The following is an 11618-nucleotide window of genomic DNA, read 5'->3' as shown; positions in this document are numbered from 1 at the left end:
ACAGGGAGAGAGAGAGAGCGCACAAGAAAGAGAAAGAGTGGATTTATAAAAGGAAGAGACTACTCCAATGAAGTCTAAAAAAAACACACACTCCATACGACCCTTAAAAACTTATCTGTAATCCACACACTTTGAGGGCTTCAGAACCTCTAGGGTTAGGTTAGGTTTGGGGATGTGCAGTCATTTATGTGGCTGCAGCACTCTGAGACCAGTTAGGTCCGTTGTGATCATCCACGAGAAGAGAAAAGATAAAGACAGATCTTTAGGAGAGAGACGATTGGGGAAATAAAGGGGAGTTGTCAAGCTTACAGAAATATATAAAAAAGGTGAGATTGGAATGAAGGTCGATGGCTATAGGAATCAGACAGAAGATGTGTTACCTGTCAAGGTTGAACGTTCCTAACCACTTTAGATTTCTAATTATGCTGTAGATTAGAGCAGGTTCGATTGTAAAGAAGAAGAAGATGAGACTCGCTAGAAAATGAGCGCCCAATAGTCTGTGCCGCTTGTAAGCCAGGGCTGGGCAGTGACACAGGAGATGCTCAATGGTCTCCGTCTCCTTCTCGTCAACGCAGAGTCTACAGTAATCAATTGCATCAAGTGACCAGTAATGATTCCTGTCATCACTATAATTTCAGATTTGCGTTCTTTTGGTAGACAGAGTCGGCCAAATAGATCTTGACACGTTGCACCTAGGTTCGTTGTGCCAAAGTTCGTAGGCTCTTTCATTGAAGAACGCCTCAAAATTCCGGTAAACATGACATAAGGGTGGTTTGGTTGAGTCATCAGTTGCTAGATCTGTGGATTGAGATCCTCGTCTAGCTAGTTTGTCCGCTCTTTCATTACCCAAGATGTCACAATATTCTGGTACCCAACACAACCGATAGCTGTAAGTAAGATCTTCCAAAGCTGCTCTACACTTGAGGTCAAATGGCTTCAGATTTGATATAATAAGATTTGATGGCTTTAAGAGCCGCTTGACTTTCCACAAAGACTTTTTATAAATTCCACTGCCTTCCAAATCGCGAAGATTTCAGCTTGGAAAACACTACAGTCGCAATCCACCACCACCCCCGTACCTTCTTCCATCTTGGATCCGTCTGTATAGAAGGCCAGACCGTCCAGAGGAGGGTTACTTCGGTTCCAGTCGTCCCTACTAGGAACCTCTAACTTACCCTTAAAGATCTATTTTCAATACCCACACTTTGCGGGAGCTTCAGAACCTCTAACTTATCTTTACAAAATTCGTAAATTTTTCTTCTTTTGGTTCTCCAAAAATAAAATACGATTTATTCGCTTTCCATCCCGTTAAAAATCTCTAATTTCGTTCAAAAAAATCTTTATTTTTTCCTCCTTGGAACCTTTAAAAATTGTTTTAAAAACTTCCCAATCCTTGTAGTCTTCAGGACCTCCAAAATTATTTAAAAGAACCACACTTCTCTTCCCCTCCTTCTTTTAAAAATTCAAGTTTTTTGCCCTATTTCCTAATTGTTTTCTTCTTTGAGTCCCCCAATTTGTTCTCTTCCCATCCCTCAAAAAACCTCTAATGTTCTTTTTGAGTTCAATAAAAAAATCTCCTTGGACCCTTTAAAAATTGTTTTAGAAACTTCCCAAACCTTGTAGACTTTAGGACCTCCAATTTTTTTTAAAGAATCACATTTCTCTTCTCCTACTCCTCCTTTAAAAATCCAAGTGTTTTATCCTATTTCTGCCCTCCAAAAATCCAAGTGCCCTACTTCTGCCCTTTTAATATTCTATTAAAAATTGAACCTCCGTCGGCAATAATTCCCGCCATCTCCACACAATTTCACATTACATCTTATTTTTAAATCAAAAAAACTATTAAATTTTTAAACCACTGTGCAATAATGCCTAATATGCTGTGAACCACTGTGCATTAAAAATTTTGTTCATTTTTTCCATTTATTTATAATTTTTATTCATTTACTTTGCCCTACTTTCAACCAAAGATGATTTCTAATGTTAACGCCTGAAAGTATGCTACAATTTTTGATCCATCATTAACGCTGTCATTAGGCATGCATTACATGCATTGGCATGCATTGCATATGTGTAACAAAGGGTTTTTAATGAAAAATTAATTGAAAAAATCCGAAGAAAAATTAATGGACATAGGATATAGTCAATGGATCGGGGTATAATGGTAAAATGTCCCATTAATGTATTATTTTCTTTATAAAATATTTATTAAATTTAAATGATTTTTAACTTCGTTAGAAGTAAACATTGTGAGCTGAATTTTGTTAGAAAAAAAATATAAAAATATATTTAATGTCATTATGGGTGATAGAGAGAGAGCACACAACAAGGAGAAAGAGTGGAATTAAAAGTAGGAGAGAGTGCTCCAAATATTCTTAAAAAAAATCAACCCAAACACTTTTTTTAAACCACAAATTAAATTAAATATTAATAAATATTAATTGTTAATTAAATATAAATATTAAAAAAATAAATTTATATATTAAAAATTATATATTAACAATTATATGATTTTTTTCTATAGGTCCTCCAAAAAATTCTACGATTATTCCTTTCAAAAACCTCGAATGTTGTTCCCTTTGAAATCTATAAAAAAATTCCTTGTTAACTTTAAAAAATTGATATAAAAACTTCTCAATCCTTATAGTCTTTAGGACCTCCAAAGTTATTTAAAAGAATCACACATATCGTCTCCTCCTTTGTTTAAAAATCCAAATGTTTTGTCCTATCCCTCCCAAAATTCTTTAGATTAACCATGTGCCTGCCAAATACCCAACTTATGCCCTTTAAATATTCTATAATTTTAATCTTTATAGAATATTTAAAGGGCCTTGCTTCAACCGGCCCTGGCTTTTTGTGCTTTTTCTGCTCCCAAAAAATAATCTAATTTATTCCAATTGTTCCCGAATTCTTCTATAATTCCCGCCATCTCCCCATAATTTCATTAAATCTAATTGTTAATACAAAAAAAACATTACATTTTTAAACCACTGTGCAATTTATTAACCCTAATATGCTGGGAATCACTGTGCATTATAAATTTTGTTCATTTTTTCCATTTATTTATCATTTTTTTCCATTTTATTAGCCTTACTTTCAACCAAGTGTGGTTTTTCATGTTAACGCCTGAAAGTATGCTACAATATTTGAGCATTCATTAATGCTGTGATTAGGCATGCATTACAATCATAGGCGCATAAATGTAACAAAGGGTATTTTTATGAAAAATCAATTGAAAAAATCCGAAGAAAAATTAATGAATATAGGATATCGGCAATGGATCGGGGTATAATGGTAAAATAGTCCAAAAAATTTATTATTTTCTTTGAAAAATATTTATTAAATTTAAATGATTTGTAATTAGGTTAGAAGTAAACATTGTTAGAAGTAAACATTGTGTGGGCTATACCAAAACGTTGACCGATATTGATAATTTTTGGCAGAAAGATTTAGCACCAAATGAGAACCCATAATACCAAATTACAGCCAATTCGGTTAAAGGACGTACTCAAAATTCTTAAAATACCGAATATTGGATGTTAACGATATATGGAGGTCTATACCAAAACATAGACCAATATTGCTAATTTCTAGTAGAAAGATAGGTTACGTAATGATTACCTAAAGTTCCAAATTTCAGTCAATTCGATGGAAAAACAAGCTCAAAATCCCCAAAATTCTGAATAGCGTTATATGGGGACTATACGAAAATGTGGACCGATATTGATAATTTTTGGCAGGAAGATGAGGTACCTAATGAGAACCCCAAATACCAAATTACAGCCAATTCGATTGAAAAACTAACTCAAAATGTCTAAAATCCCGATTAGCGATATATGGGGACTATATCAAAACGTGGACCGATATTGCTAATTTTTGGTAGGAAGATAACCTACCTTATGAGAACTCAAAATACCAAATTACAGCCAATTCGAATGAAAAACCAACTCAAAATGCCTAAAATCCCGATTAGCGATGTATGGGGCCTGTATGAAAACATGGACCAATATTGATAATTTTTGGTAGAAACATTTGCCAACTAAAGAGAACCCAAAATACCAAGTTACAGCCAATTCGGTTTAAAAAGGAGCTCAAAATCCTTAAAATCCCGAATAGCGTTATATGGGGTCTATACCAAAACATGCACCGATATTGATCATTTTCGACAGGAACATTTGCTACCCAATGAATACCCAAAATACCAAATTATAGCCAATTCGGTTAAAAAACAAACTCAAGATCCTTAAAATAGTGACTAGCTTTGTATGTAGGCTATACCAAAACGTGGACCTATATTGATAATTTTTGGCAGGAAGATAAGCTGCCTAAAGAGACCGCAAAATACCAAATTACAGCCATTTCTATTCAAAAACGAACTCAAAATCCCTCAAATTCCGAATAGCGTTATATGGGGGGTATACGAAAATGTGGACCGATATTGCTAATTTTTTGCAGGAATTTGAGCTACCTTATGAGTATCCAAAATACCAAATTACAGTCATTTCGTTAGAAAAGTGTACTAAAAATACCCAAGATCCAGAATAACGTTATATGGGGCTATACCAAAACATGGACTGATATTGATGATTTTTGGTAGGAATATTTGCTACCAAAGGAGAACCCAAAATACCAAATTACAGGCAAATCGTTTGAAAAACAAGCTCAAAATCCCTAAAATTCCGAATAGCGTTATGTGGGGTCTATACCAAAACATGGACCTATATTGATGATTTTTGGTAGGAACATTTGCTATCTAATGAAAACCCAAAATGTCAAATTACAGGCAATTCGGTTGAAAAACGAGTTCAAAATTCCCACAATAGAATAGTACCCCCTGAAAATAGTAACGATAAACTCCTAAAAATAACCCATTTAGACCTCCTTTAGACCTCCCAAATAACCCACAATCTCAATTAAAAATCTGTTAATTTTTTTCTTAAAAAACACCGTTCAAATTGGGATCTTTTTTATTTGAACATTTCTTATTTTTTGTCTCATTTTTTAGTTTTTGTTTTTGTACTTGGACTATACAAATTAGCCAATTACAAACAAACCACAACATAGGTCTACTAGTTTTAAAAAAAATTATACACAAATCATTAAGAACAAAACGAACTACGCATCGTCTATTCAGAGCGCATCATTTTCTCCTTTTGTCTTTGCATCTTCTTCTTGGACAACTTCTTCTTGGCGGGCTCATCATCGGTGGCCTTGGCAACAACTTCTTCCTTTTCGGTAAGGATGACCTCAACGTGACAGGGTGAGGACATGTAGGGGTTGATGCGACCGTGAGCACGGTATGTGCGGCGACGCAAGCATTGGGCACGGTTCACTTGAATGTGATCGACGACCAAACGATCGACATCGAGACCCTTGTAGTCGGCGTTGGCTTCGGCATTGCGGAGCAATTGCAAAAGGAATTCAGCGGATTTCTTGGGCCAGCGACCTTGGGTGGTCTTCCACTGTTTGGCTTGGGCGCAACGGCCGACACCACCGTTGAAACGGCGGAAGGGAACGCATTCCTTCTTGTCGATGACAGCCTTCAAGAAACGTTGGGCACGACGCAAGGGCATGCGTTTGATGGCCTGGGCGGTTTCATGGGTGTTCTGGAAATAAAAACAAGAAATGCAAAATTAGTGAGGGGTTCCATAGGAAAGTTTTGAAGAATAAACTTCTGTTCGTGTTAATGTTTAACAGGACAGGTAGTGTCTAAACTCTAGAATTTAAGCCTTAGCCACTGTTTATCTGTCATTGGGGTTTTATCTGAGCATTCTAAGTTGATGATAAGTTTGGGGACAACAACTTATCTTGAGATTATAAAATGCTGTACAAAATGAGAATGTAAAACTTGGAGGACAACTTCGGAGGGACTGCAAACAAGAATTGACAACATTTGTTTTGTATTCTGTGTGCTAATGTTTAACAGGACAGGTAGTGTTTGAGCCGTTGGTTACAAAGCCTCAAACACTGTTTATCTGTCAATGGGATTTTATCTAAGCATTCTAATTGGAAATGATAATCCCGAGAAATACAAAAAATTATCAAAATGATTTTAAAATGCTAAAAATACTGATCTAAAAATATTGCAAATAAATCGCTGTAATGTTCAACAGGACAGGTAGTGCCTAGGCCGTGGGTTACAAAGCCCTAAGCACTGTTTATCTGTCAATGGGTGGTTTTATCTTAGCATTTTATTTAAATGTAAAGTCAAATGAAAAGGATGAGAGAACTTTACATTTAACGCATAAATGCTGTAGTATTTCGAGATCGATTTTATTTTTAGAAGGAAAGGGGGAGGGTGCAATTTCAATGTAACCAAGTGAAAGAAGAATATTTGGAATTATAAACTTAATACTCCAAAATTCTGTGAAATCTTGGCTATTTAAAATTCCATCTTTGTGGAGATGGAATTTCTTCACTCTAGCATCTTTGCAAAAGTCCAAAATGGGATATTGAAAAATCCCAGAACTGATTTAAGATGCAAAATGTATTTTTTGCTGATTGTTTGTTTGCGGATGAGGAGGAATAACTCTGGAGAATGAACGTTTGGAAAAAATTGATAAAAACTTAAAAATGCCGAATATTGGGAGATACCTTTATATGGGGGATATATCAAAAAGTGGACCGATGTTGATAATTTTTGGCTGAAAGATTTACTACCTAATGAGAACCAAATATACCAAATTACCATAAAATCGATTGAAAATCAAGCTCAAAATCCCTAAAATTTAGAATACCGTTATATGGAGGCTATAACAAAACCTTCATCGATATAGATAATTTTTGGCAGGAAGATGAGGTACCTAATGAGAAACTAAAATACGAAAATACAGGCAATTCGATTGATAAACAAGCTCAAAATCTCTTAAAATTCCGAATAGAGTTATATGGAGGCTATACCGATACATGGATAGATACTGATAATTTTTGGCAGGAAGATGAGATACCTAATTAGAACCCAATATACCACCAAATTACAGCCAATTCGAATGAATATAGAGCTCAAAATCCCTTAAATTCGGAATACTTATATATGGCTGCTATACCAAAACGTCGATCGGTGTTGATAATTTTTGGCAAAATGATTTGCTACCTAATGAGAGCCTACAACACCAAATTACAGCCGATTCGGCTGAAAAAGAAGCTCAAAATCGTTAAATTCGGAATATCGTTATATGGGGGCTATACCAAAACATGGGCCGATATTGAACATTTTTGGCAGGAAGATTTGTCACCTAAAGAGAAATCCAAATACCAAATTACAGGCAATTCCATTGAAAACCGATCTCAAAATCCCCAAAATTCCGAATGACGTTATATGGGGGCTATACCAAAACGTGGATCGATATTGATAATTTTTTGTAGAAACATTTACTACTCTAAGAGAACCCTAAATACCAAATTACAGCCTATTCGATTTAAAAACATGGTCAAGATCCCCAAAATCCATTATGGCGTTATATGGGGGATATGCCAAAACGTGAACCGATATTGATCATTTTTGGCAGGAAGATTTACTACCTTATGAGAACCCATTATACTAAATTACAGCCATTTCCATTGAAAAATGATTTAAAAATTCTCAAAATCTCGAATATCGTTATATGGGGGCTATACCAAAACATGGATCGAAATTGATAGTTTTTGTTAGGAAGATTTGGTATACAATGAGAATCCAAAATACCAAATTACAGCCAATTTGATTGAAAAATGAGATCCAAATCCATAAAATTCCGAATTGCGTTATATGGGGGCTATTTCAAAACATGGACCGATATTGATAATTTTTGGCAGGAAGATTTGCTATCCAATGATATCTCAAAATACCAAATTACAGCAAATTCGATTGAAAAATGAGACCCAAATCTCTAAAATCCCGAATAGCGTTATATTGGGGCTATATTAAAATATGGACCGCTATCGATAATTTTTGGCTGAATGATTTGCTACCTAATAACTCGATATATCAAATTACAGCCAATTCGTTTCAAAAAGAAGCTCAAAATCCCTAAGATCCCGAATGACGTTACGTGGGGGCTATTCCAAAACATGTTATAGCACCCATATAATTTGTATAAAAATTATCCACATAGGGTTCAGAAGAACTTCTAGTATAAAATTTCTCCACACAAGGTCCCTAAGGCATTTTTGTATAAAATTGATTTCCATTGGGGTTGTGATGCTAGAGTAGTGTTCCTCCCTATGGTGGAGTGGTAACACTGAAAATAAAAAAATACAACATTAGTATTTCAATTATTTGAGATAAGAATCTAAAAAGGCAAACCTGAACCTTGAAACTTCAAAACACATTCAGATATTTGAAGGTGTGTCCAGAGTCATCTCTCACTTTTGTAGAGTATTATATGGATCACTTATAGAGTATTCGATTAGATCTATTCTCGATTCCCAAGTCTGCTTTTAGTATTTCCCAAGAAGCTAATAGATTTTCATTGTGATTGTGGTAACCAACATAGGTGGTCCCAAGGCTTATTTTAGATCAATGTCAAGGTCTATCTCAGATCAATGGTATTGATCAACAGTTTTGTTTACGTTTCATCATACGAAAAATTCAAAACAGGAAGCATTTTGTCAGCAGAAGGCAATTTAAATCTGATCTTCCAGGTTGTCCCGACCTTGAGCTTAGATCATTGATGGTCCTAATTTTTGTTTTTTTGTTAAATTCTCTTAGCGTATTTCATATTTCATCACATTTGGAATAAATTAATTTTACACACTTCTAAATAATTTTCAAAACTCCAGCCGATCCAAATAATTTTTTAATACATCAGGCCTACCTCATCCGCCTTGCCCTAAGGCTCGGCTCCACACATTCCTCCACAAACAATCATAAAATACTTGACATTAAATTCATTATTGAAAAAAATATTGTACTCAAGACTAAGAAGAGTAAAGGAATAGTTACATTTCCGTATACCCTGCTGATGCTTGATCAATCAAAATTTCACCAGTAGAAGTGAAACTCCTTTAATCTGGCATCTTTGCAAAAGTTGTACAAATAAAGACATTGATTAGGTCTCACAACTGATTTGAGATGCCTTATACACGATTATCCTAAAAATTACAAACAAATTTTAACATTTTTTTAATAAAAATTCAGTACAAAAATCACACACAATCTAACCTCACTTTTTCACATGTTTTTGTTAAAAGCACACACACAAGATTTCTCATGCACACGCAGAGCAGAGGGGACAGTAGTAGTTGTCAAACATTGTTGTTGCAGTTGCTGCTTATCCCCGCCAATGTTGTCATTTTACAAAGATAAACTTTTGTTGTTGTTGTTTTTTACATACCTTGAAATGCACACGTAGATTTGGTCCACGGGCTTTGCAAGCCTTGGCGGCTGTCTCTGGTTCCCGAGAGTAACGACCCATGGTTTGTGTTTAATTTCTGCAGCAGGCACAGGCAAACGAAGAACACGCACGCACAAACATGAAAAGATAAACAATAAAACACATTAGTGACATTGTCGTCTTCCATTGCTTTCAATTATTAATTTGTTTATTTCTCTCTATACACTTGCTTGGCAAATTATAATATTTCTTCTTTTCTATGCCACACATTGTCATTTATCATTTAACACTTTTACTTTTTTATTTATTTCCATTATTTTCTTGATGTTTTATAATTTTTTCGTTAAATTTTTTTACGGAAAATATCGTACCTTCTTCTTAGTGAATTAAACCGGAAAAGAACTTTTTTGACAGCTGTCATATGGTGGGTAAAACGGTGCATGCCATACAGAGTTGTATTTCTTTGACACATAGCTCAGAGGGAATGATGCCATTTGTTTTAACTGTAGAGGAGTGAGAGAGAGAGATGCCATATGTGGGTATTTTTTCAATGAGAGAAGAGAGAATAGGGGAAATAAAGGAAAGAAATTAATTTTTAATGAAATTATTAATAAGATCTAATTAAAAAATAAGGAATTAAAAGGGAAAATCATAAAAAATTTAATAAAAACAATAATTTTTGATACTTTGTAACGTTTTTTTGTAATTTAATGAAAAAAATAATCGCTAAAATAATGTTCTTCATGGAGATTGGAAAAAATATAAGAAAGAGTTGAAATAAATTAATTTTATATGAAATTTATTTTAAAATTAACTAAAAAATGTAAAAGGTATCTTATATTTTCAGAGTTCTACAAAAGTGTATTTTTTACATTATTTTAAAGCAAAAAAGGTATAGTTTTTTTTTAAATAATGAAAATATTCAGAACAAAAGATTAAAAAAGAATCAAAGTGCGTTGTGAAAATACAGAAAATACGGTGTTCCATTATATGGGTCTATACCAAAAACGTAAACCTACCCAATAAATGAACCGAAATTAATAAAAAAAAAAACAAGAAAACGTATTTTGGATATTTTTACTAATTTTAAATTTGATTTGAAATGTTTTTTTTTTTTTTGGGATGCATCTTTTTTTCAATTTTTAATCTTCTTCATTGAAAGTATAAAAAATACATTTAGCCTGTTTTTATTTAAAAATTGCTTAAATTGTTTAAAATTTTACCGTTTGTTGTCTAAACTTAATTAAGTAAAGTGTACAAATGTAACCGACAAAACGAGCCAAGTCACCATAATATGACGCCGTTGGTTATCATTCTCAAGTGAATTACTAAAATGTGCCAATTTCTTGTGAAACGGATTTACTAATGTTTGAGTAACATCTGGCAACACAGAAAGTTTTTTTGTTAATCTGTTAATCCATTTTTAAAATAAATTGTTTATAGTGTGCCCAAGCCACCATAACATGACGCCGTTGTAAAGCCTTATACAGCAATTAGCTATCATTCTCAAGTGAATTGCCGTATCTACTGCAATAACTGTCACATATGGATGATTGTTTTTTTTTTTTTGACAAAAATTATTTAAAAAGAGCTTAAAATGTTAAAATTTCTCGTGAAACATGATCATTTGTGATTTAGTGACATGTGGTAAACCATGAATGTTTATTTTTTATTTAATTAAAACAATATTTTTCATTTTAAAAAATAAATTGTTGTGTGTGTGTCCAAGTTACTATAGCATGCCGCCGTTACAATGCTTGATGCAGCTGTTGGTTATCATTCCAAAGTGACTTGCATTTTAAGTGACTTTACAAAGTTTTTCATTATTTGGGGTTGGATTTTTTGTGTTTTTACCAAAAATTATTTATTTAATGATTAATGTAAACAAAAAATAACGTCAATAAAGGTGTTAAAGAAAATATTCAGTGCAAAAAAGCGTGGGAGTAAAACACGTAGATTATTTTAAATGTTTTCAAGGCTAAAGAAGCGTGAATTTCATAAATGTTCTCAAAGCAAATGAAGGATTAAAAAAAAAAAACGAAAAATATATTTTTAATATTTAGAATGCTGCCGTTACAATACCTGATGCAGCTGTTTGTTATCATTCTAAAGTGACTTGCATTTACAGTGTATTTTCTAAAGCCTGTCACCGATGGGGTTAGGATTTTTGTTTTAACAAAAATTATTTATTTTACAAAAATAACGTTAATAAAGAGAATAATATTAAATGATAGATCTCATTAAAAAAAATGTGTCTCATACAGCTATTTGGTATCATTCCAAAGTGAATTACATCTACTGTGT

The 11618-nt window shown here is 33.5% G+C and overlaps 1 protein-coding gene across 1 annotated transcript; it reads right to left on the bottom strand.

The window, feature by feature from the left end:
- Positions 1-5070: 5070 nt before the first annotated feature.
- LOC133334008 (large ribosomal subunit protein uL22) lies at positions 5071-9755 on the bottom strand. The gene is made up of 3 exons (XM_061542309.1): positions 9686-9755; positions 9315-9411; positions 5071-5606 (listed from the first exon to the last, which is right to left on the bottom strand). The coding sequence occupies exons 2-3, from the start codon at positions 9393-9395 to the stop codon at positions 5127-5129; spliced, it is 561 nt and encodes a 186-aa protein (XP_061398293.1). The 5' UTR covers positions 9396-9411; positions 9686-9755; the 3' UTR covers positions 5071-5126.
- Between the last annotated feature and the right edge of the window lie 1863 nt (positions 9756-11618).

This window comes from Musca vetustissima, unplaced genomic scaffold (assembly GCF_032173495.1).
Source record: "Musca vetustissima isolate MV318-11 ecotype Yass unplaced genomic scaffold, APGP_CSIRO_Mvet_v1 utg2072, whole genome shotgun sequence".
NCBI lineage: Eukaryota > Metazoa > Arthropoda > Insecta > Diptera > Muscidae > Musca > Musca vetustissima.
Note: the sequence above shows the minus strand (reverse complement) of the source record. Positions and strands in the feature narration are given on the sequence as shown.

Bases quoted from the DNA above. Each gene is read 5' to 3' on its own strand.
- LOC133334008 (XM_061542309.1), bottom strand. From the start codon at position 9,395: ATGGGTCGTTACTCTCGGGAACCAGAGACAGCCGCCAAGGCTTGCAAA. The intron at 5,607-9,314 runs GTATGTAAAAAA...TTTTATTTCCAG, and splicing joins ATCTACGTGTGCATTTCAAG to AACACCCATGAAACCGCCCA.